General features: G+C 45.2%; 1 protein-coding gene across 1 annotated transcript in view; it reads left to right on the forward strand.

Annotated features, from left to right (window-relative positions):
* Positions 1-27,224, forward strand: part of SLC26A4 (solute carrier family 26 member 4) — a 190,414-nt gene that overhangs the window by 46,300 nt on the left and 116,890 nt on the right. Inside the window, exon 5 of the mRNA XM_086967193.1 lies at positions 4,550-4,731. Coding sequence (XP_086823319.1) covers positions 4,550-4,731 — 182 coding nt within the window. The remainder of the gene's footprint in view (positions 1-4,549; positions 4,732-27,224) is intronic.

Consider the following 27,224-nt stretch of genomic DNA (forward strand, 5'->3'; position numbering starts at 1 on the left):
GCGCCCATCCATCTACCCATTGACTGAGAGCCTTTGTCTGTTTAATAGTTTCCACTCCATGAAGAGGGGGGTGCGATCGATCTAGTAATGCATTCATGACCGCGTTGCAGTCTCCCCCTATAATCCATGGGTGCCCCACCCAATCCGCCAGTATCGTATTTAAGCTAATAAAGAATTTATCCTGACCAAAATTTGGGGCATATTAGGTTACCCGTTACTACATGTAGGCCATCAAGTATCCCACACAGGAATGTGAACCTGCCCTGTGCGTCTACCCACCTCTCTAGTTCCTTAAATGGGACATATTGTCACGCCTCTAGCAAAGGCTGAGTAGTTAGTAGAGTATATCTGCCCCTTCAATTTCTTTTGTAGTTTCCCTGCTTCTGTCTCTGTGAGATGGGATTTCTTCAAGAATACTATTTGCGCCTTTCGCTTAATCAATTGTGCATGTACCCATGCTGTATTATCGAGCCTAGCCCCCACACATTCCAGGTTACTAAGTTGTAAGAGCCACATGTGCGGTTGGTGGTAGCAGTTAAGTGCAGATCAAATGTAGTTAACAAACACCTCAGCCTAGGACGTGGTATCAGTTGTGTGTCAGGACCCCTAAACCTCTCCTTAACTGTAAATACAAGGTCCAGTAGTTGAACTATGCCGGTCCGAACAAAAAACGCAAATGTGCAAACATCGCTACATTTGTATGGTGCATACGTAATTGAGGGGGTGTCACTTACGCCATCCATGGTGTTGCACCCATGTATTTGAGCCCTGAGGAGCCCGGTACTCATACTTACATCATTTCGTTACCAAACTAGCCTTGTTATGCCATCGCTGCTGCATTTCATGTCCATGTAGCCTGCGAAGTTATTTCCAATGGGCCTCACTAGTTCAGCAGGTCGTCCGCAGTCTGATGGGTTACTGTGGGGAATAAAGTGATGCTGCTCTCAGAGTCTGATTGCACATTGCTACCCTACGAGGATTCCAAAGCGGTGTGAAGGCCACCTGCTCTGAACGTGTTTGCCGCTGCCAACGCCTCTTCTTTGCTCCGGTGGGCCTGTTCATGGGTAGGGCTGATTATTTGGGATTTGCGGGCAGCTTTGATGATGCGACATGACCGCCTCCTTAGTGTTCATTTGGGGCTATTTGGTAGGCTTTAGGATGTATTGCCGAGCATTGGGGTAGGATCCATAACTTCTATCCATTCTGCTACCTCCTCCGGACTATCAAAAAAGTATGTTTTCTGTTTGTGGATAATTTTCAATCGAGCCGGAAAAAGGAGTGCATATTTGAGATTAATAACTCATAATTTTTCTTGACAAGTTGACAGGAGGACCTTTGGCGTTGCACTATGAGTGAATAGTGATATGCTGTGATATATGCGGTGAACTATGCGGTGATAGGCGTTGGACTATGAGTGAATAGTGATATGCGGTGATTCTCGAAATGTATCTGTATTCGCTCCCTCGCCTTTTGGAGTAGGCCATCTCAATCCCTATAATTTAGGATCCTGGCTATAAACGGTCTCGGCGGAGCACCCACCTTAGGTCTGTCAGTCGGGATTCTGTGGGCCCGTCCTACAGAGAAGAAGTCCCATAAACCTTTCGGGGCTACTTATTTGCGGAACCACTGCTCCATAAAACTGGCAGCATTAGCTCCCTCACTGCTTCATGGAATCCAAATGACCCGTACATTGTTTTGTCTAGTTCTGCCCTCGGTGTCCTCGGCTCTCTTTTTTGTAGTCCATTGTTTTGTCTTTGTATCTGTTGGATTTGTGACACATGCTGCTTATGCTGGGGTAAGAGCTCCTCCAAAGTTAGGCTGTTGGTCTTCACTGTAGTTGCCAGTTTGGTGTGATCGGCCTTGAGTAGCGTTAAGCTGGTCGTAAGTGAGCCAATTTGTTGCTCTATGGCCTTATAAGACTCCCTTACCTCTTGAAGTATTAAATCCAGTTTGTCTGTAGGTGTTCCAGCAATTGTGGGCAGTATAAAGTCGAGCGAGGGTGTATGCATTGAATGTTCCGGTTCCACTGCTTGTTACGTACTAGTGGAGGCTGCCTCTGGCAGCTTCTCTTTGGGCCGCCACATGCTTTGTGCTGTACTCCCCACATGTTAGCTGTTGTTTGAGTATGGCAGGCAAACTTACTATTAATCGTTCTTATGCATGTGGTATGTCTTCCCTTGCCCGCTCAAACATGCTGCAGTCCTCTTGGCTGTTTTCAGGGCCTAGGCATGCAAGTCTCCTCTACGTGCCCCGTTTCTTTCTTGAGAGATGGGATGATGCACTTAATAAGTAAGTAGGTCCAGCTATTCCCATGATGCCCAGTCATGGTTACAGCCACGTTCAAATCTGTATTGCCGTGAATATGCCAGCAAATCACAATTTGGGCCCCTACCCCTCAGGTTACGCTGTAAGCTGCCTGTATTGACATCTGGTGTCGTTGCCTCCTCTCTGCCTTTCTCAAAGCTTTGATAGATGTCTATGGGTGCTCCTGCTTGAATGGTGCTATCACGACCAGGCACTTGTTGCCTGTGGATAGTTCCTTGCAGGGAGCAACTGTGCAGAGATAAGTCCTGTTGCGTGCCTCCTGCTCTGGTATTGCTGTGTGACCTTTAGAGTTAGTATGGCGCTCCCAGGTGGGGAGTGAGGCGGGTGGGGATTGTCTGGCCAGTAAGGCCCTCCCGGAAGCAGCTCCCAGCTTGCAATTAGTCCCAGGAAGCCCACGGGCCAACAGCTAGGCCGCCCCTTTCACTCTGGTGCTGTGCTGTGCAGTTGGGATCTGGTCCACCGGCTCAGGCCAGGTGAATGCGCAGCCCTCCGTCCAACAGTGGGGATCCCTCGCGATCACCTGCCACACTTCAGGGGAGGGTCTCTCCCTGCAGTTGGATGTCCTTCTGCTGTAGTGGTTCCTGGGCAGAGGAGGCCTCCGGTGCGGTCTTCCTCTGGGCCACTGAATGCTAGCATCTGCACTTGGTCCACCGTCCACCGGCCGCCAACCGCCGGCGCAATCACCACCCCAGTAGGGGCTTCAGAAGAACAGCAGCAGCCCCAGCAGTGCCTGGTGCACTCACGACGATTCAGTGGGAGGCCTCTCACTATGGCCGCAACTCCGGGCGGTTCTTGCGCTGCAAGGGCTGTCTTTCATGTAGGCCGCACTTCAGGATTCGTACTCCCTGGTGTTGTCAGAGGCTGATTCAATCCCTAGCAGGCTTGCCTTGGATTCACCGCATCCATGGCTTGGTGTTTTAGCACCAATGGGTCACGGCTTGTGGCGGTTTGGCAGGATCATGGCGCCCGGGCTCCGGAGCTCCTCTAAGACTCGTCCGCCATGTTTAGTGGTTAGCCACGCTCCCCCCCCCCCCCAAAGAAATGTACTTAACCTGTTGCAGGCTGCCTCCTGCATCGCGCCTTGGTGCTGGGTCTTCCTTGTCCCAGCAGACACTGGGACTATGTCACCTCTTCTATCTCTCCAATATCCTGCTCAATCCAAATAACTGAATAACATATCCACCACTCAATTTGCTTTCATATTTCAGTATACTAAATCACCACTAATCCTTTATGGGTTCCGGAGTAGCATGCTACTTGCTGAAAAAGCGCTTCAACACACCGTCAGAGGTAGCAAGCGCTATATAAATGCAAGCTTTTTTCCCTCTCCTATCCCTCCGCTACCCATCTCAATCCAAATAACTGACTAACATATCTACCACTCAATTTACTTTTGTATTTCACTATACAAATTCACCACTAATCCATGGGTTTTGGAGTTGCATGCTGCTCGCCGAAAAAGCGCTTTAACGCCTAGTTAGGGGTAGTAAGCGCTATTTAAATGCAATTACAATACAATACAATGTAAGCCAATGAAAAATAGGGTGGAGAGTGGGCGGGGCTTCACATTCATACTCTAATACAGCATGCCTTACAGAGCAGCGCATACGCTGCCTAGGCTCGACTTAAAAACCTGGATCTCCTTTCCTACTTCTTAGTCCCTCTATCACAAAACAATGGATTTACTGCAAATAGCTCCTCAAAACATGCCACCGAATTTTCAGCATGATTTACAGAGTACCTCATGTTATGCAACATAATCAAGCAAACATTGCTGCACAATTTGGTCGTACAATGCCACATAATTCTATTGGTTCTGTGCAACAGCATTAAACTATTCTGCTGAACTTGAGAGAAACTTGCTGTCTCTAGTTTTGACAGCCAGTTTATGAAAAGCATTTGCTGTGATTCATCTTTTAATCTATATTGCACCTTTTCATTTTAACCAGAGGGAGATGCGGACCGAACGCGTCTTTACTTGAACTGGTATCTGACTAAATAAGCAAAGTTACCTTATCAGTTTAATTAAGATGCAGTTGAGCCTCGTAAGGATGGTTTATAGTTAAAGATGATGATGGCCGTTTTTTCATAAAGTCATCCATTTTGTTTAAAATTATTCCATTATTTATCTAAATGTGCGAATGCGAGCAAGAATGTTTTTTATGCTTCTGTTTATTCCCACAAAATTGCACTTAAGTCATGTCTGTTCTCCTTGTTCTCATAGGGCCATTCCCCGTGGTCAGTCTGATGGTGGGGTCGGTTGTCCTGACCATGGCTCCTGATAGCATGTTTAAATTAATGAGCAACGGCACAGCCCTGAACTCAACGGTGATCAACACGGTGGCCAGGGACGCAGCCAGAGTGTCTATTTCCGCGACTCTCTCCTTTCTGGTTGGAATATTACAGGTATTACAGCGTGCAGGTTGTTGTAGTCTGGATATTGGAGATTTAGAAGGCTTCATCAACGTTTTATAAAATAGCAATGGTTTATCGAGGTAAGAAGCATCCTAGGGATAGGCAGGCCAAAAGCATAGATGTAAAGTGTGGTGACCGCAAAGTGGTTTTGTATACTTCTTTGGGTATTTCATGTCTGCTGCTCTAGGATATGGTTATTTCATACCTGCTTTAGTAGATGAGTTATTTAATCCTTGCTTTAGTAAATTGGTTATTTTACGTCTGCTGTAACAAATGGGCTATTTCATGTTAGTGACTTGTACGTTGTATTATTTCATATCTGATTCAGTAAAGGGGCTGTTTCATGTCTGCCTTAGAAAATGAAACCCCTCTTATCTTCCATTTATGTTTTGCATCACAAGCCTGCCCAGTATTTTACTACCTAACCCAGGGCCATGTCAAACGTTCATTCATGATAAGCATTGTCGGTGTAATATATATATATATATATCTACGCAAACTCCAACAACAGCCACTACTGGTTCTTGTGAAAATCAGAACCCTCCAGGCAAATAGGAGACGGACCACGAACTGGATACACAGATGGTTTATTTCAAGGGTTGAAAACAGCGAGGGCAAGACGTGTTTCGGGCTTCCAAAGCCCTTGTTCACATGCATCGATTCAACGTCATTTTTTCATTTTTATAATGCAGTGCAAGCCCGCCTTCCCGCCACATCACACTCCGGTCACATGATCATAGACATAAACAAAAGAATGTATACATAATCAAATTAATATACAAAGTAATTTGAAAGTGCATTGGCAGCAAAATATAAATAAATTATATTTGCTAATAGCTAATTGTTCACACATTATTTTAGGCATAAAAGTTGCATTAGTTTCATTTACTTTTCTGGGATGAATCCCAAAACAGGCAGTGGCCAATGTGCAAAATTACGCAATGAACACAGAACATTGTAAACAGATATAATTTCCTTTCCTTGATGGTTTGGGATGAATCCCTGTGCAAATATTAGCAAATGCTTATGTAAGCAATAGCAGATGTGCAAAAACTCGCGATAGGAATGGAACATTTGGGATAAATCCCTGTGCAAATCATGGCAAATGCCTGTGCAAATATAGCAATTGTACAAAATTACGCAATTTATATGGAACAATTAAATTAATGCCATTTTCCTTTGTTTGTGCAAATGTTAAAAATGTGCTAAATTTCGCGACCTGTAAACGATGGGGGAACGGGATAAGTGGTGAAAGTGCAATTACTAATATGTCATTGAATCGCAGTCTGCAATTCATGGAGATAATAAAGTGCATAAATGCGGATAGAGGGAAAATAAGCCAAAAAAGGGGGAGATAAAGTGCTGTGAGTGTATGATGATAAAAATCTGTGTATATAATGCATGTATGCTAATCTAGACATAAAGGGAAATTTGAATTTTTCTCCTTTTTTTGGTCTGATTAAAACCATACATAAAACTTATTAATACCAGTATAAATATATCATCATGTTAAAAGATATAGAAAAAGACACCAAATATATAAATAAGAGCTAAAAAATTCTCACATCTAAGGTACATAAATAAATACCTAAAACACAGTGAAAATATGTACATGGTGAAAGAAGTAGAGCAATATTCAAGAAAGTGGCTGACAAGGAACTTGACCAGCCACTTTGATTACATATATGAACAAGATGTTTCTAAGGTGATACATGAAAACAGATTGCCACCCTAGATCACAGGGAACCTGACTTATCTAGGGGGCTATTGAGTTGCTAACAGGAAGCCAAATTTCATTATATTAATTACAGCTAGCAGATATTTAGAGCGAGTGATTATAAAAAGTGGCGTAGATCCTCGGTGTTGTTAAGACCGTTCGGCCATTTGCTGTCGAATTCGAGGATCAGGCTCGACTCTAATCGCCTTAACTTGAGCTCCCTGTTGCCTCCTCTTCTTGGTTTTGGGACAGAAGCTATCACATAGTAAGAGAGACAATTAAGGTCTTTATTATGTGTACTCTCAAAATGGCGAGCCACCGGATATGCCTGGTCGCTATGAAGGATAGCTCTAATGTGCTGCAGTTCCTGACGTGCACTTGCTGTTTTGTACTGCCAATATAGTTAAGGCCACAAGTGCACGTCAGGACGTACACGGCATATTCAGTTTTACAAGTATGGCTACCCTTGATTGGAATATCAGCAGTAGAGAAGGGAGTTCTGTAATGGGTCTTATTAACTCCGAACTTGCAAGCCCTGCAAGAAGTACACTTTCGAAAACCCGCTGATATTACCCAATTGGGCTTTTGTTGCAATTCAGGGCTGCTTTGATCTAGAATTGTGCCCATGTTTTGTGCTCGTCTGAACGTGACCAGGGGTTTATCAGGTAACATGTATCCCAAAACAGTGTCTGTTTGAATAGTAGACCAGTGTTTGTGGATGATCTGTCTAATTTTGTTTTCCTGGCTGCTGTAGTCTGTGATGAATCTTGGACAATCTATGTCATCTGTTTCAATCTCATTTGTGGACATACTATTTTTGTTTACCAGTAGGCTTGCTCTAGACAATTTCTCAGCCTTGGCTAGAGCTTGGTTGAAAATCTGGTCTGAATAGCCACGAGCCCTCATCCGTACTCTCAATTCATCAGTGCATCTTTTAAAATCCTCAGCAGTACTACAGATTCTTTTTAACCTTAGGATTTCTCCGTAAGGTATGCTGTGGATAGTATGCTTAGGATGTAGGCTTGCGGCATGGAGCGTGGTGTTGCCAGCCGTGGCTTTCCTATGTAAAGTAGTTTGGATGCGATTATTATCATCTATATATATCTTGACATCTAAAAATTCTGCTTGCCTGGCACTGATGTTAGAAGTGAATCTTAAATTAAGGGGATTGTTGTTAATTTCAGCAATAAATAATTGTGCTTCTTGTTCATCCCCTTGCCAAACAATAAAAATGTCATCGATATATCTAAGATATTTTACAATCTTCTCTCGCACCCAAGTCTGGTGTAAGACCTTGAGGACCCGCTCCTCCCACCATCCGACGTGTAAACACGCGTAGCTGGGGGAGAAACAGGCCCCCATGGCCACACCCCTTAATTGTTTCCAGATTTCTTTACCAAATGTAAAATAGTTGTTGTTCAAACACCAATCAATCAAACTTAATATCACCTTATTGTGTTCATACATTTCAACAGGTCGTTGGCCAAGATAGTAAGTTATTGCATTTAAGCCATCCAAATGGGAGATGCTGGTGTATAATTGTTCGACATCAAGAGTGATGAGTAGCATATCATTCTGCCATTCCAAATCCTCTATTTTAGCCAAAAAATCAGTAGTATCGCGGACAAAGCTTGGAAGTTTGTTGACTCAACTCTGTAAGAAAAAGTCTATATACTGTCCCACATTTTCTCCACAACTATTAATGGCGGAGATAATGGGCCTTCCAGGAATTGGTTTTGTTCCTTTGTGGACCTTTGGAATTAGGTACAGGGACGGCAGTACGGGATGCTCATTGTACATACATTTATATTCATCTGTAGAGATGAGGCCCTCTCTGCGATATTTTAGAAGCAGTTTGTGCAAAACATCATTAGCTTTAGAGTACTCTTTGTTGTTTGATTTAATGTAACAGGCAGGATCTTGTAATTGTCTTAATGCCTCTGCAGAGTATTCAGATTTAGGCCAAATCACGATGTTACCCCCTTTATCGGCAGTTTTTATTACAATATTGGGGTTATCTTTTAACTTTTTCATGAGTTCAAAGTATTTGGCCCTTTGCACATTGTACTTCTTTTTCTTATAATTGTTAGTTCTTTTGTACAAGTCTTTGATGTCTGCAATTATACAGTCCTGAAAAACATCTACTGCATCTTTTGCCATGATCGGTACAAAGTCAGATTTTCCTTTAAATGGCGTGATACCGGCACCTTTTTGACCACATGAATTTTTTCTAATCTTTTTTGTGTGCTGGTATCGCCATCACTGATCAAAGATTGAGAGCTGGTTGCATTATCTAAGTCATTCATATCGAGAAATAGTGGTACATCAGAGGCAGTAAGTTGTGCCATGTTCTCAATATTATTCATGCCAATATTTGTTTCTTTGTTGGAAGTGGATTTTAGTTTCTGCAACGCAAAGAATTTTTTCAATTTCAGTTTTCGGATGAAACGATATACATCTACTCTGGTGGGAGCATATTTAAAGTTCTGTTCAGGACAGAAATTAAGACCTAGTAGTAGAAGTTGTTGTTCCGCCTTAGTTAAGGTCACATCCGACAGATTTACAATGGATTGATTTAATTCTGTTTTTTCTTTTTCCATGTCTGGTTTGTTTTCTTGTCGTTGTTCCATCCTCCTTTCTTTGCGTTTCCTTCTCCTTTCCGTCTTTTTTTGTTTCTACGGGTGTTGTTGTGTTCTTTTGGCGTGGTCGCAAAGTGCGCAACCTCTCTTCCACTAAAAAACCCATCTCTTCATCTATTTCAAAAATTGCCAATGGGAAGCCAGTTGTGGCTAGATCATCATTTGAACTTACTGATTCGCTTGATGTTGAAGCGATATCAGAATTTGAACTCCCCATATCAAGCTGTTGTTCTTCTGTTATTATGGTTGTTGTTGGCTGTTTTGTTGCCACAGTTCCTTTACCTCTGAATTGTTGTCGTTTTGTAGCATTAAATTTGCGCGCGAACGTGAATATCTGGCCGTTGGCATAGTCTGCCGCATCACGTGCAAATTTACTCACTTTTCTAGCTTTGATTTTATCAGTATGCTTTTTCAGTCTCTCTTGCATGGCATCTTTCAATTTTTTGACAGTTTCAGTTTCTTCTATTGCATTTATTTGTTCTTCAAGTTTGCTAATGCTAATCAGGATGGCTTCTCTATCAATAGCAGCATATTTAATTAAAATGTGGACCAAATTCATTGAGGCTGCTAGATTACTCTGTATATATATATATCCATCCTAATATTATAAAGAGAGAGCCCAAACCTTTGAGGCGAGTAAGCTCCGGAACTACAGCGCCAATCAGAACACCCAATACAGCATTAGAAAGGTAAGTATAAGCAGATGGACATAGGCTATACACCAGCCCAATATATACATTACAAGTGAAAAAGACAGTTTTGGGACAAAGTAGTCCGTTGTGGGCGTGGGCGTTCTGCTGTAAAGCAAAGCTTGCGAAAAGCGTTCTGTATGAGAATAGCAATCTGACACGTCTTGAAGTGGGCGTGTCGTTTAGCATTGTTGTGGGCGTGTGCCTTCAGAGACTCCGGAAGCATTGCGGAGAGGGGGAATAGCGTCCTTGGAGTTGTGGCGTTTGGCAGTGACGCTATGTAGGGCGTCTAAGTGCACCAAGCAAGTCTTTGGCGAGTGCGTGTATCTACTAAGGCCCACGCCCTCAGTGTGCATGCCAGGACTGATCAGGGGCGTCGGCAGGAGCAGACACACACGTTTGCATTCTGCGGAAAGGACAACAAACCGCAGAGCACACGCTCACCTTCCGCGCAACAGAAAGAGGGGTTCTGAGCAGCCGCACAGGCAAGTCGCATGAAACAATAAATGTACTATGCCATGAACTTTTAAAAAAACTTTGCCTTGCCTATTCTAACCATTTAAGACATTCTTTTTCGTACCTGGACAATGTTGGGACGGGTTGCTAGTATATATATATATATATTCACAGAAAAAACCATAGGTTATAGTGGATATATAGTTAGGAATTTGCATTTACAAAACCTTGAAAATTCAATGAAAAAACCATTGGTTTTAGGCCATATATAGTTAGGGATTTGCATTTACAAAACCTTATTTTACTCGCATAAAACCATTGAAATTCCATATATAGTTATAAGCGCTAACTATATATCGCGCACCCGCAATCCACTGCTGATGATGTCACATATTACATCATTCATGACATGGTTAGTGACATCACTGATGACATCACTGATGACATCTCAAATGACATCACTGATGACATCACTGATGACAACATCCAGTGACTGTATGTTTCTGTAAAGTTAAAATATCTCTTACATATTGAAGAATGAGTGGATATATAAGTGTCTGGATGAAGGATTTAGTAGGTGCATGACTGACTGTATGAGTGAGTGATTAAATGTGTCTCACTGAGTGCATGGGTTAGTGACTAAACTGTCTTAATTTGTGCATCATTATGTCTGTTGTTCTGTAAACTGTTGCATGTGTTGATAAGTAGCTATATGAGTAACTATATGGGTTATTGATTGGTTGCCCAAGTATTTGTATGGGATACTGAGTGTGTGTGTGGGTGGCTGGGAGGTGTATGACTCTGTGCATAGATGTGTGAGCAGTTGATTCACTAGATGTATGGTTTCAAAAGTGCATGTGGAAACAGCTGTATGGGCGGTTGACTGTGTGCATGAGTGCATTGGCGAGTGAATGGATATCTCAGTGCTACATGTCAAAGTAAGTACATATGTAAAACACAGTACATGTGAGAGTTGACATATATAAATAACTGTGCATAAGAGCCAGTGAATGTGTGAGTGGCTGTATGGATCATTGTGAACTTGTATCAGGGATTGTATAATAGAGTAAATATGTGTTAGTATATGTTTGAATAAGTAAAGTTTGTATAACTGTATAGTTGAGGAAATGGAGGTGTGATTGATTCTTTGCATGACTGACTAGGTGTGTGAGTAACTCCATGGATGAGTGACAGTCTGTGAGTGTCTGTTTACACTGATTGTATCTAAGGTTATATTAGAGTCTGAAGAGGTTCATCGTATTATCACATGAATGATATCATCAGTGATGCTATCAGTCATGTCAAATGAGATGTTTTCAGTGATGTCATCAGTGATGTCATTTGAGATGTCATCAGTGATGTCATCAGTGATGTCACTAACCATGTCATGAATGATGTAATATGTGACATCATCAGCAGTGGATTGCGGGTGCGCGATATATAGTTAGCGCTTATAACTATATATGGAATTTCAATGGTTTTATGCGAGTAAAATAAGGTTTTGTAAATGCAAATCCCTAACTATATATGGCCTAAAACCAATGGTTTTTTCATTGAATTTTCAAGGTTTTGTAAATGCAAATTCCTAACTATATATCCACTATAACCTATGGTTTTTTCTGTGAATTTCATTGGTTTTTTAATAGCAAATATGAAAAGCTTTAAAATGTCAAGTACGTGATAGATAAAAACATTTTCGTATTTATGCACGCTGATGTGCTTTGAACGCTGCACCCCCCCTCCCCTCTTTTGTCTTAGTAGTACTCTCTCTTTGCAGATAGTGAACGGTAGTTAACGCAAGCCTTTGCCCCCGTTGTAATCCGTCGTGCCTGCTTGTCTCTCCATTTGATTGATTGTTGTCCAAGCATTTACTGTTTTAGAATTGGTTCTCTTTGGATCATTCTCTATTTACAAACAAGCACAAAGTCGCAATACTCTGTTTAGTCTTTGCAGATAGTGAAAAATCGTGTAAAAAAATAAAAGTAATCGAGCAAAATCAGTAGGCCACTAATTGGATCTCTTTTTGACCTCGCTAAAATAGAAATATTAGGAACAACCCTTCATGAGAAATACGAAAATAGTGAGATGAACTGAGCTCCACACCATGAGAGCTGCAAGACAGCTCGGCTCCATCACCCATCCCGCACAAAATAATGACAAACCCTATGCAAATATTAAAAATATAGACAACACACCAGCAAAGAAACAGGGTAAAACATTTTATTAAAAAACTATTTACATAACGTTGGTTTATAAGATGATGTCAGTAGTGGACCGATGTGTGAATAGATCGAAAGCAGCACAAGGCTCCAAGATCCGGATGGCAAGCTCCTGGATGTTGGGTGCCATAGTTCAGAGTTCTGAGTTTGAGCCTTTTTCAATGCCTGTGCTTTGTTGAATCAAAATGCCGGCTTGACACAAAGCTGACTCAAGCGTTGCTACTGATGCTAAGCAGACCAAAACTGGTTTTCAGTTTGTACATTTTTCTAGATTTTTCAATCCAAGTTTGGTTGACTTTGTAGAACGATGGCTTCAAATTTTCAACATACGGTGTGGTGGCGCTGACTGGGAGGGGGCGCTTCGCTCCTGCCCCCTCCCCAAGTAAGATTTTCATACGTGAAAGTACGTTAATGGTTTTGGTCCCTGAGTTGCTTCGATGTCACTGCCATTCTCAAATAGCATAAGTTCTGGATGTTGGGTGCCATAGTTAAGAGTTCTGAGCAGTGCTTGTAACACTGTCTGAAGCTTATTTCCACCTACTGCAGCTTCACTATTCTCAAAGTAAGTGAGTGTCGTTTGTGGACCTGACTGCATTAGAAAACAATGTGATATGTTACCTTCCTAAACAGCTTGACGGAGGCCCCTGAGGGGCGGTGTGATGGCCATGGACTCGGATAAGACGCTTGGCTCCGACACCCTCCCCAAGTCTTATAGCACTGGTGTAGCCTGAGATCGCCCCCGACATAGGCGGCCGGCTCCCGGGGTCCGGCGGAACTTTTTGCCTTTTGATGACTCTTCAATTCTGGACCTTGTCCCACAATCCGTTTCACCTGAAGACAAGCTGTAGTGGGGCGCCCCTTTACCGTTTTAGTTGCCATTCCGCCCGCTTTTGCTACACTGTGCCTCTTCCGCCATTCAGCTGTTTACCGCCCGCTCTTGCGACTACAGCGTCTCGCTCACCATGTAGTTGAGTTGCTCCCGCTCTTGCGGTGCAGCGATAGGCGGCTGCCACATGGCTCTCAAAATGGCGGCCGGCTCTTCGGTTTTGGGCCTGGTCCACTAAAATGGCCCTGGGACACATTGGAACTCGGACGCTTCCCTGATAGGGCTTGGGTCCCATTCTCGAAAAGCGTCCCCTCAGCCGTGAAGATTCTACAAAAGTCTTGGGGGCCTCCGACTCCCGCAGGCTTCTGGTGGGGAGCGGCTGCCATGATTGCTCGTGGAATGGCCACGACGGAGCTACGAGATGGTAGTGGTCTCATGCTGACGCCAGCTTTAGTCTGAAACATCCAGAAACACTGTAGACTACCAATTCGATCAGTTCCGGTAGCGCCCCAACATGACCCGGAAGAGAAGAACTTGCCCTCCCCTCTTTGACTGATGGTTCTTGTTGCCTGTCCCCTCTGTTGTCATTTAACAGAACTTTTTGGACTGCTGAAAGGGGTTGTGTTCTGAACGCTGGTTGGTGGAGACATTTTGACTATATTCTTGACATACGTTGTCGCGTAATGCGTTATATGACACGCCGCGTTAGCGCACCCGGAAGTGATCCGAGGCGCAGCGCGCAGCGCGTAACGTAAGCATAACAGGTCATGTGACTTGTTAATAAAACTTTTCATTGGTTCATTTTACTTTTGTTAATTTAATGATGAAAAGCTTGGTCATATGGCCTAAAAATTACGCTTTTTATTGTTTTCGAATATTTTTTTTTCAAACATATGTTATACTATTCCAGGCTAATGTACTTTCCCGGAAAATTTACAACTGTCTTGCAAGTAAAATATATTCCTTTTTCGAGAAAAAGGGCGTTTCTTCCTTCCATGACGGAACCGTTGAGTAAAAGAGATTCGGCCTGCTGTCTTAGTCGCCGATACGCCTGATTATCAGATTCTTATCGATCACTTTATGTTGCAGACATGAAAAACACAACTGCCCTTGACCATTTATCTTTACTGCGTTCCTACATATTATACCTTTTATCCGTCATGTAATTGGACTGCTTTATTTCACTTGCCTTTTACTGATTCGAAAACAGTGACTAAAAGTAAAAACTTTACCAATGTAAATACTACTACCGTGTTTTGTTTTAAAAACCTTTATTGTGAAAATGTCAGTATACAAATACGGGCCTATAACCACGTGGGCCGGCCACGGAGCAAACTGAAATCGTATATGATGAGGAGACATTTACACTGTAGAGGAACGTAACGAGCGGGCCATTAGGTTGCAAGAACTAAGGTGTCTAACAGTTGCGGAATCGGTGGACATACATTTTGTAATTAAAATAGGACAGGGCCACTTACAATAACATTTTCTAGATATACATTTGCGGGCAAGGAGTTACGAGTCCCATTCATACCGGCGCCATTTTGGGCGAGGCCGGGCAGGTCCAAGATATAGTCAAAATGTCTCCACCAACCATCGGCCAGACCAGAACCCCTTTCGGCCCTTTATGCTACAAGATGGTGTCTTCCATTCAGAAAATATTGTTGGCAGCATTTTGAAAGGAAACAGAAACAGCCGTTCTCCTAGTGAGTTTCACATTGTTACATTTAGGAAGAATGTTGAAGAGTAGTATGTGGAAAATCTGAAGCCATTTTTCTACAAACTCTTAATCAGACTTGGATGGAAAAAAAAAACATGAAGAATGTACAAACTGAAAACCAATTTTTGTCTGTATAGCATCAACAGTAACGCTTGAGTCAGCTTTGTGTCAAGCCGCCATTTTCATTCAATCAATAGCGTCCCCCTGCACACATTCAGGGACCTGGTCGTGTCTTCAGATGAAACGGATTGTAGGAAAAGAAGCAGAAAGGAAAAGGCAAAATGTTCCGCCGGACCTCGGGAGCCGGCCGCCTATGTCATGTGCGACCTTTGGCCACACAAGGGCAATAGTGAAGCTGCAGCAGATGCAAATAAGCTTCAGACAATCTTACAAGCACTGCTCAGAAATCTCAACTGAGGCACTCAACATCCAGGACTTGCCATTCGAATCTTGGCGCCTTGTGCTGGTTCCGACCTATTCACACATCGGTCCTGGATCTCGGCGCGTTCGACTCACTGTACCGCAACAGTGACCGCAATTCAGCTGGACAAGCCGCCATTTTCATTCACTCAATAGCGTCCCCCTACACACATTCAGGGACCTGGTCGTGTCTTCAGATGAAACGGATTGTAGGAAAAGAAGCAGAAAGGAAAAGGAAAAAAGTTCCGCTGAACACCACCTTGGGCAATAGTGAAGCTGCAAAAGGTGCAAATAAGCTTCAGACAGTCTTCAACTTACTCTGATTCTTATAATAAACTTCAGATAGTCTTACAAGCACTGCTCAGAACTCTCAACTGAGGCACTCAACATCCAGGACTTGCCGTTCGGATCTTGGCGCCTTGTGCTGGTTCCGACCTATTCACACATCGGTCCACTACTGACATCACCTCATAAGCCAACGGGGCACCCCACGCCGACTTTCGGCGCAGCATTGTAGGATGACCACACCAGTGCGGCAACTTGCTGGACACAACATCGGGGCCATCCAGATCTCGGCGCGTTCGACTCACTGTACCGCAACAGTGACCGCAACTCAGCTGGACACGCCGTCTTTCGGCGCAGCATTGTAGGATGGCCACACCAGTGCGGCAATTTGCTGGACACCACCTCGGTGCCATCCGGATCTCGGCGCGTTCGAGTCACTGTACCGCAACAGTGACCGCAATTCAGCTGGACACGCCGTCTTTCGGCGCAGCATTGTAGGATGGCCACACCAGTGCGGCAATTTGCTGGACACCACCTCGGTGCCATCCGGATCTCGGCGCGTTCGAGTCACTGTACCGCAACAGTGACCGCAACTCAGCTGGACACGCCGTCTTTCGGCGCAGCATTGTAGGATGGCCACACCAGTGCGGCAATTTGCTGGACACCACCTCGGTGCCATCCGGATCTCGGCGCGTTGTGCTGCCTTCAGCCTATTCGCACATCGGTCCGCTACTGACGCCGCCTCACGTGCCAACGGATTTTCTACGCTTTTTGTAGCCCTATGCCGCATAACAGGTCATGTGACTTGTTTATAAAACTTTTCATTGGTTCATTTTACTTTTGGTTTCCTAAAGATGGAAGGCTTGGTCATATGACCTAAAAATAACACTTTTCATTGGTTTAGAACATTTTTTTTTCCCAAACGATGAAAGCCCCACCTTGTTTCTGGATCATTCAGACTGAAACTGGCGTCAGCATGAGAGCACCACCATCTCGTGGCTCCGTCGTGGTCATTCCGCGAGCAATCATGGCAGCCGCTCCCCACCGGAAGCCTGCGGGAGTCGGGGGCCCCCAAAACTTTTGTAGAATCTTCACGGCTGAGGGGACGCTTTTCGAGAATGGAGCCCAAGCCCTAGCAGGCAAGCGTCCGAGTTCCAAGGTGTCCCAGGGCCATTTCAGTGGACCAGGCCCAAAACCGAGGAGCCGTCCGCCATTTTAAGAGCCATGTGGCAGCCGCCTATCGCTGCACTGCAAGAGTGGAAGCAACTCAACAACATGGTGAGCGAGACGCTGTAGCCGCAAAAGCGAGCGCAACTCAGCTAGATGGCCGCCACCTGGGGAGGCCCGTTCACGCCGCCTCCCCCACCCCCGGGCCGCCGCTCGCCAATTTTCGGAGCAGCATTGTAGGATACCAAAACCAGTGCGGCAGTTTACTGGACATCACCTGGGTGCCTGTCGTACATGTTGTGTCAGCCATGTGACACTGGACACAGTCCCATCAACATCTCAACGCGTTCTGCTGCCTTGGGACTATTCGCACAACAGACCGCTACTGACGAGGCCTCCCCCCGCACCACCCGGGACGCCCCACGCTGTTTTTCTGTGCTGCATTGTAGGATCCCAAAACCAGTGCGGCACCCAGGCGACATCACCTGGGTGCTGTCCAGAACTCTGCACGTTGTGCTGCCTTGGGACTATTCGCACAAAAGACAGCTTCTAACCATTGTTGCTTTTTGTGTTGAAAAATGTTTAAATGTTTTTAGTTTTTGTTCCGTTCGTTATAGTTAATAGTTAATAAAGTTTTATAATCTTACTTTGTTGGAGTGTTATCTATTTTTTTTAAAACGGGTGAATGAGGCCTTGAATCGGGTTATTGTCATGTGTTTGGCTTTGGAAGTGTGCTGCTGCAGGATCGGACATTTCAAACTCAAATGCACGTTCTTTTTCTTACCTTTCCGAAGCATGGAGCGCAATAGCAGGCAGAGAAAGGGTGATGCACGTGTTGAACACTACCTGACCTGGCAAGTTGCTGGCAGTGCCCCCCCGCCCGCTCCTGAAAGAGGGCACACACACACCGCCGCCCCGAGTACTTCACAAATCTTTAAAAGACCATGCGCTTGTTCATGAGGCTTAAATGGTTTATCACCTCTTCTAGAACCCCTGCATCGACCCTCTGACGTTTCCTGGAAAAATTACCATGTAACACAATACCAAGCCCTGTCAGCTGAAACCCCCAAGGAATCGTGGGGCATATTATCAAGGGGGTTTATCTCCGCTTTTTTGGCTTTAAAAGCAAAAGAAAGCGGAGATAAAAATATCTCCCTATTACCAAGCTGTCGCTAACACCAGTTAGTGACAGCTAAAAGGAGATAGCGACCATCTTGGGCCCCGCTTTGCATGTCAGTGATACTTATCACTAATGACATGCAAAGCGGGCGTGCCAAGATGTTAGCGACTGGAAACAGTCCCTAACATCGCTATCTCCTATTACCAACTTTTGGAGATATTTGCGCTAAGCGCGAATATCTCCAAAATCTAACACCTGCCCTGAGCAGTTCTTAGCCATGTTATCCAATGGGAGGTGGATAACATGGCTAAGAGCATTTGCTCGATAATACATGAATATCGCGGACTTTTCTGCGATAATAGCAAGGTTTATCTGCGATAAAAATCGCCGATGTGCGGCGATAATTTTTGTCTCTAAACAAATAAGAGACAAAAATTATCGCTAGTTGTTGGTAATATGCCCCCGAGTTTTTGCTTGCAGAAATCGGGAGGCGGGAGACTAGCACTGAAATCAGTAGTCACACGCCTGAATCGGGAGGGTTGGCATGTCTGAATTCTCTACAGCTGGGGCCATAAACTACATCCGCAGGGGTAGGTGATAGCCTAGGTCCGGCCTGGACAATCGGACACAGAGGAAGAGGAGTGTCAGAGGGTGCGGTAGTAAATAGGGTGAAAGAGAGGTGTCGGGAGGGCACAGGGTGTGATTCTCAGAGAAGAGCAGCGCAGATGGGGGGAAGTATATGGCCCATGCATGAGAGACAGAGCGGGGATGACCAGTGCGTGGGGGAGATGCTTGCGAGGGTGGGAAGCCATGCTGAGGATCGGCGGCGTGCAGAGAGTGGGCCTGGTCAAGGCATCTAAAATGGCTGCCGTGCACGACAAAATTGTGGCATTGGACAAAAAGGCAAGATGGCGCAGACAATGTTTTTCAATAAGGATTCATTTATAACAAAATATTTACTCGCAGTGACAAAATGGTGGTCAACACTTCCTGATTTCCATCGAATCGAACGTTAACAAACGTCACGCAGCAAAAAAAAAAAAAAAAAAAAAAAAAGCTCACGCACAGAGCAGTTTTTAACCATGTTATCCAATGGAAGGTGGATAACACGGCTAAGAGCATTTGCTGGATAATGCATGAATATCGCTGACTTTTCAACGATACTCATGCATTGTGGCCGATGTGCGGCGATAATTTTTATCTCTAAACAATTAAAACGAAGCACAAAATGGCGAATTCCCGTTTCGCTACCAGTTTGCGGCCCAGTTCGCGGCCCGTGAAGCGCTTCTACCGTGAAAAATCATTTTTTTTTTCTTTTCCCCACGGGACCCTTTAATAACCCCAACAACATTCCTAGGGGGTCAAGAGGGGGATACCTTGCCCCCTTTCATTAAATTCCCCTTTCGTTTTTCACCTCTTCTTCTCTCTCGATCCTACCGAGAGACAAGATGGCGGCCGCTCCGGACTGTTTAGAATGTTGACAGACACCGGAGAGCCAATCAGCTTTCTGCACGCAAAGTTCCGAAACGCGAAAAGTAAGCGGACCGGATCGCTGCCCGGAGCGCTGTTACAGATATATATCTTGATTTAAACGTTAATTTCTCAAAATCCACTGAAGCACATATATTGAGACCTAGCAAAGGCACATCGGGCTAACAGTCCCTACAATTTTGCCAAGTTTCGTGCAAATCCATTCAGCCGTTCGAGCTAAAAGTGAGTCCAACCGCCCTATGGAAAACTCAATGCAAAAAACGCGTTTTGGGACCCCCCTTTTTTCTCAGCCCCCCCTTGACGAAACCCCACCAAATTTTCAGGGGCTGCTCAGAAACAAAATGTGCCATTTTCCTGAAAATTTCAGCCGATTCCGTCCACAAACGCCAAAGTTATTAGACATAGAATTTTCAGAAATCCCATAGGGAATTAATCCTAACTATATATACCTACTGGCGATAGCCAGTAGGTAATATATATATATATATATATATATATATATATATATATATATATATATATATATATATATATATATATATATATATATATATATATATATATATATATATCCTACTGGCGGTCGCCAGTAGGTATATATAGTTAGGACCTAGTTACCATAGGAAATTCCGAACATTCTATTGGGAAGAACTTTGGCGCCGATTGAGGGATCTGCCTGTAATTTTCCTTAAATTTGCCTCGCTCCTTCCCTGACAGTTTCGGGGGGATTCGTCAAGCGGGGGCCGAGAAAAAAGGGGGGTCCCAAAACGTGTTTTCCCCATGTTAATTTTCATAGGGACATTCTGACAAGGCTACAGCTCGAAAGGCTGAACGGAATTACACCAGATTTGGCAAAATGGTAGGGACTGGTATGCAGCAGTGCCTTTTGTATGTTTGGTGTAAATCCCTCCAGTAGTTTTTGAAAAAATTGAATGTGAAATGTAGCCCAATGCAATTTTCCATAGGACCTTTAGACACGGCTACAGCCCGAACGGCTGTATGGAATTACACCAAACTTGTCAAAATGGTAGGGACTGGTATGCAGTAGTGCCTTTTTTATATTTGGTGAAAATTGCTCCAGTAGTTGTTGAGAAAATTGAATTTTCCCAAATTATATATCTATATGTGGGACACCATGAGAGCACGTAAGCTTACCGTACTCTGTACCTTCCCGAGTATGAGCTGCATGCTGATTGGCTGCCACTGTCTGTCAACACTCCAAAACAGAAATTGTTGGCAGCCATCTTGTGCCTCGGTAGACTGAGGCACAGGAAAGCAGAAAAACATACGTATAGAACTCAAAAAGGGGGCAGGGTAGAAGCACCTTGACCCCCTAGGCCTGCTCAGGGGGTCCCACAAGGCCCCCCAGGCCCAAAAAAAATAAATATTTTCCCGGAAAATCGCGGGGGTATGCGCACCGTACAGAGTATAGTAAGCCTACAGTAAGCTTACTGTAAGCTTACTGTACTCTGTAGGGTACGCGCATGGTGCGCGTACCCCCGCGATTTTCTGAAAAAAACAATTGGGGGGGCCTGGGGGGGCCTTGTGGGACCCCCTGAGCAGGCCTAGGGGGTCAGGGTGCTTCTACCCTGCCCCCTTTGCGTGTTGTGCACCTTTGTTTCACTGCTTTCTTGTGCCTTGGTTCTACCGAGGCACAAGATGGCTGCCAACACTTCCTGGTTTGGAGTGTTGACAGACAGTGGCAGCCAATCAGCATGCCTTTCACAGGAAAGCAGCATGCTCATTGGCTGTCAACACTTCTAACCAGGAAGTGTTGGCATTCATCTTGTGCTAGGTAGACCGAGGCACAAAAGAAGCAGAAAAACAAACGTGTAGAATGCAAAAAGGGGGCAGGGTAGAAACACCCTGACCCCCTAGGGCTGCTCAGGTGGTCCCACCTGGATATTAACATATTTAAACGTTATCCGCTAATAGAATTAGCATTTAAAAAACCTTGCAAATTCACTGAAAAAAACATAGGTTTCAGGCCTTATATAGTTAGAAATTAGCATTTAAAAAACCTTGCAAATTCACTGAAAAAACCATAGTTTCAGGCTTTATATAGTTAGGAATTTGCATATAAAAAACCTTTGAAATTCACTGAAAAAAACATAGGTTTCAGGCCTTATTAAGGGCCTCATTAGGATGGAGGATTTTCCGCATTCTCCGGGCCGGCGGTAGCCACCGCCGGCCCGGAGGATGCGGAAAATCCTCTGCGGACCCATCAAAGACCCACCGCCACATTAGGATAGCTGGTGGGTCCTGGTTTCCGTCCGCAGCTTTTCCACCGCGGTTGGCTTACAACCGCGGCGGAAAAGCACTAATTTGGTGACGTGTCTCTCAGACACCGCCAGCCAGATTAGGATAGGCTCTGAAACATGCTTTTCCGCAGCGGCTTTTCCGCTGTGGAAAAGCATGTGTAACTTCACTGCCGAGGCCCGTTGCGGGCCCCCTAGGTGAAGGGGGGGGGTGTGGGGGGTGCACAAGGGGGGTACCTATGGTACCCCCCTGCATTTGTATGCAGAAAGCGGCAGGCACCGTGCGGTGCCTGCCACTTTCTACATACAAATGCAATGCATGCATTTTTAACATTGCTGCGGGTGCAGCTTGAAGCCGCACCCGCCGCAATGTTAAAAATAGAGGATGTGACCGCCAGGGTGGCGGTCACATCCTAATTGCACAGGAGGGAACTCCACAGCCCATGCGGAGGTTCCCTCCTACTCTATGGTGGCGGACGGACTCAGGTCCGTCCGCCATCATAATGTGCCCCATAGTTAGGAATTAGCATTTTAAAAACCATTGAAATTGCTCCTATATAGTTAGTTGTACTAACTATATTTCACACACCCGCAATCCACTGCTGATGATGTCATATATTACATCATTCATGACATGGTCAATGACATCACTGATGACATAATTCATGTGATAATATGATGCACCTCCTTACACTCTAATATAACCTTTGACACACCCAGTGTTAAATCCAGACTACTATTCTTGAAACCATTGACACACCAATACCAGTTACTACATACGCACTCACTGATTGCTAGGTTTACACACACATCCACTTATTCACCCATAGAATCACTCATACATACAGTCACTCATCAATACAACACTAACATATGCACTCATACCCCTATACAGACACTCACACACTGCCACTCATCCATGGAGTTACTCACACACCTAGTCAGTCATGCAAGGAATCAATCACACTTCCATTTCCTCAACTATACAGTTATACACACAACACCTTACTTATTCAAACATATACTAACACATACTTACTCTCTTATACAATCACCGATACAAGTGCACAATGATCCATACAGCCACTCGCACAATCACTGGCTCTCATGTATAGTCATTTATATATGCCAACTCTCACATGCACTGTGTTTTACATATGTACTTACTTGGACATGTAGCACTGAGATATCCATTCACTCACCAACACACACATGCACACAGTCAACCGCCCATACACCTGTTTCCACATGCACTCTTGAACCCATACACCTAGTGAATCAACTGCTCACACATCTATGCACAGAGTCACACACCTCCCAGCCAACCACACACACACTCAGTCTCCCATACAAATACTTGGGCAACCAATCAATAACCCATATAGCCACTCATATAGCTACTGATCAACACATGCAGCAGCTTACACAACAACAGACATACTGATGCACACATTCAGAGAGATTAGTCACTAACCCATGCATTCAGTTAGACAAAATTAATCACTCACTCATACAGTCAGTCACGCACCTACTAAATTCTTCATCCAGACACTTATACATCCACTCATTCTTCAATATGTAAAACATATTTAAACTTTACAGAAACATACAGTCACTCGATGATGTCATCAGTGATGTCATTTCAGATGTCATCAGTGATGTCACTGACCATGTCATGAATGATGTAATATGTGACATCATCAGCAATGGATTGCGGGTGCGCGAAATATAGTTAGTACAACTAACTATATAGGAGCAATTTCAATGGTTTTTTAAATGCTAATTCCTAACTATATAAGGCCTGAAACCTATGGTTTTTTCAGTGAATATATATATATATATCTCCTGCTTCTTCTGTTTCAGAGGGAGGTTGTGGCATATTTCCTGTGCTTACCAGAGGCACAGTTGGAGTCCCCGCCATGCTAAAGGGTCCGGCTCTACACTGGTACCGCTTCACAGCATTTTCGTCTTTCCGAGAGGGAAACAGCCAGGATCTGCCACTTCTTCTGAGGACTCCGAGCAGTGAGGTATTGCACCTCTTCATGGGCACTGTGCCTCGGCATCTTAAGCCCCTGCTCATACAAGTCCTTTCTGATGTGGCTATGGCGGTACAGAGGGGACCGGAGGACAGACTGTTTGGGCTAAGGACTGCAAAAGGGCAATATTTGGACTCCGCAGCAAACTCTACAGTTTTTTTCACTCCCCACATTTTCGCCGACCTTCGATGTCTCGATACAAAGCATCCTGGGAGTTGCAGTCCTTAACATTAAGACGACTGGCAACAGGTGAGCTATTCAGCTAGGGGGAGGAGCGGAATCCAACAGCAGCGATTTAATCACGCAGGAAACAACTTACCCTGATGACTCTATCCGGTGTTGGGCGCTGAAGAAGGCGGAAAATGCCGAAAGCATTCGGCGCCACTGGAACAGTCTGCTGCGCAAATAAACCTGTCTTCCATGATCCCTTCCGGGCTCCTGCTTCTTCTGTTTCAGAGGGAGGTTGTGGCATATTTCCTGTGCTTACCAGAGGCACAGTTGGGAGTCCCCGCCATGCTAAAGGGTCCGGCTCTACACTGGTACCGCTTCACAGCATTTTCGTCTTTCTGAGAGGGAAACAACCAGGATCCGCCACTTCTTCTGAGGACTCCGAGCAGTGAGGTATTGCACCTCTTCATGGGCACTGTGCCTTGGCATCTTAAGCCCCTGCTCATACAAGTTCTTTCTGATGTGGCTATGGCGGTACAGAGGGGACCGGAGGACAGACTGTTCGGGCTAAGGACTGCATAAGGGCAATATTTGGACTCCGCAGCAAACTCTACAGTTTTTTTCACTCCCCACATTTTCGCCGACCTACGATGTCTCGATACAAAGCATCCTGGGAGTTGCAGTCCTGAACATTAAGATGACTGGCAGCAGGTGAGCTATTCAGCTAGGGGGAGGAGCGGAATCCAACAGCAGCGATTTAATCACGCAGGAAACAACTTACCCTGATGACTCTATCCGGTGTTGGGCGCTGAAGAAGGCGGAAAATGCCGAAATGCATTCGCCGCCACTGGAACAGTCTGCTGCGCAAATAAACCTGTCTTCCATGATCCCCTCCGGGCTCCTGCTTCTTCTGTTTCAGAGGGAGGTTGTGGCATATATATATGTATATAGGCTCGTGACCAAGAGGAAAACTTCCTCGAAACGCGTCGAGTGGAGCTTACCATTAAAGCTCGTTAAACTGCAGAAGCTGGCCTGGACATTCCTTCTTCATTTAGTTGGAAAATCTTTGATTTATTGGGGACTCGCTACCCCGTCTGGGCCCTCCGCTGCAAGGGGCAGGGGTTCAGAGCGAAACTTCAGTTTTGGATATATATATATATATATGTATATATATATGTTATGTTATGTTATGATTTCTTGTATAGCGCATGACTCACCCGGGGGCATCTCAGCGCTTACCAAGGGGATTCCAAAAGGGAACAGAGAAATTATATATATATATATATATATGTTTATTCCAAAGTTTTAGCTCCTCCTGGGAAGTCCGCCCTTCATCTAGTGGCGCGCTGGGGCCGGTAGTGCCACAGCCAGCAATTATAACTCCATACAGACAAAGAATGACGGCGCACTCTCGGATGTCAATTTCAGCAGGTCTTTATTCCAATGTTATGCGTTTCGAGAGACAGCGCTCTCTTGATCACACACTGGGCATTCGTGAAAGGGTGCATTACATAGTTGCTATCACTGCACATAGAAAGAAGACTTTACAGTTTATTCTTAGTCCCCATCTTTGAAAGTGTCTTTAGTGTGGTGTAGTCATACTGTGCTTTGTGCATTATATTCATACCCAAAGGATTCATACCCAAAGGACTGATGCAGCGTGCATGCTGGAATACAACATTGTTGTAACATAAGTACTATATCTTAGAGGCATTGTAGGCATTCGGTACATTATTACACTTGAATTCAGACATGAACCACATTTTATGCATATTTATTAACCCTGGGCTAAGTACTTCGCTGCGCCCACGGAGTGGGCGTATTGTTGCCTACTTCGCTCTTTGCAAAGTAGGTGAAGCAGGCAACACTACGCCCATTCCTAGGGCGGAGCGAAGTTGCCCGCCACCCGCCTCCCTCCCGCCCTCCCTAAATACTTAAATTACCTTTTAAAAATGAATAAAAACCACTTACCTTGTCCGCTGCGTCCCCGGGGCTCCCTCTTGTAATCCCGCCGCCGTCTCGGATAATAATGCGCCTGCGCGTCCAACCGTGCATGCGCATTTCTCGCGAGAAATGAGCATGCGCGGGCGGCCGCGCATGCGCATTAATATCCAAGACGGCAGTGCGATTACGAGAGGGAGCCCCAGGGGACGCGGCGTACAAGGTAAGTGGTTTTTATTCATTTTTAAAAGATAATTTAAGTATTTAGGGAGGGCGGGATGAAGGCGGGTGGCGCATAGTGGGGCTACGCGAAGTGCGTAGGTGGGCGTAGTTTCTCGCCCACTTCACGTAGCTTCGCGTAGCCCCACTACACCTACTACACCCACCGTTAATATTTATTTTTACTGCAATTGCATTATGCTAAGCTGTTAGTCTCTGAGTACCTTACTACCGCTGTGTATTTGTAGTTACTCTATGCTTGCTCCACTGTCCTACTGCCTGTCGGGGCCCTATCCCCTCACACGCCATGACGGGACAAAGAGGCAAGAAGGGATCGCAAACTCTCCCTGAACTGTTGGCTAAATCGCAGCCCAAGCTTGGCAAAGACCCGCCGTCCCCTGGGACTGGGAAGGCATCACCGGCGACCACGGATGACCAAGTGCCCATCACCAAAGCCTTTCTGGAGACGCTCTTCAACTCACTACGGGAAGATTTCAAATCCCTGCAACAGGAGGTGGCGGGGGAAGTGAAGGAACTCCGGCGGGATGTGGAGGACCTCGGCGAACGGGTGGTCGCAGTCGAGGAGGCTGATCAAGCCAGGAGCTCCGAGATCGAACTGCTCCAGCAAGAAGTCCTGCGACTCACGGACCAGCACCTTGACCTCCAGGCCCATACGGAGGACCTGGAAAACCGTTCCAGACGGAACAACATACGGGTCCGGGGGGTCCCTCAGAAAGACGAGGGGGCTGATGTCACCGCGTACCTGCAGACCCTCTTCAGGAGCATTCTGGGAGAGGCAGACGACTTCCACATCCGCATTGACAGGGCACATCGCGTAGGACTGCCTCGCAGAGCCCCAGCCCCACCGCCGGACATATTGGCCTTCCTCCCGGACTTCCCGTTCAAAGAACGGATCCTCCGGGAAGCCCGGAGAGCTCAGCCCATCCAGTTTCAAGTCCATCCCATTGCCCTATACCAAGATCTTTCCGCCACGACTCTCCAGAAAAGGAAGGAATTCAAGCCAGTCACGGACTTCCTGCGGGGAAAAGAAATCTCATATTCTTGGGGGCATCCCTTTCGAATCATATTCAAATGGAACGGACGGCTACAGCA

Source organism: Lissotriton vulgaris, chromosome 1_1 (assembly GCF_964263255.1).
Source record: "Lissotriton vulgaris chromosome 1_1, aLisVul1.2, whole genome shotgun sequence".
Lineage (NCBI taxonomy): Eukaryota > Metazoa > Chordata > Amphibia > Caudata > Salamandridae > Lissotriton > Lissotriton vulgaris.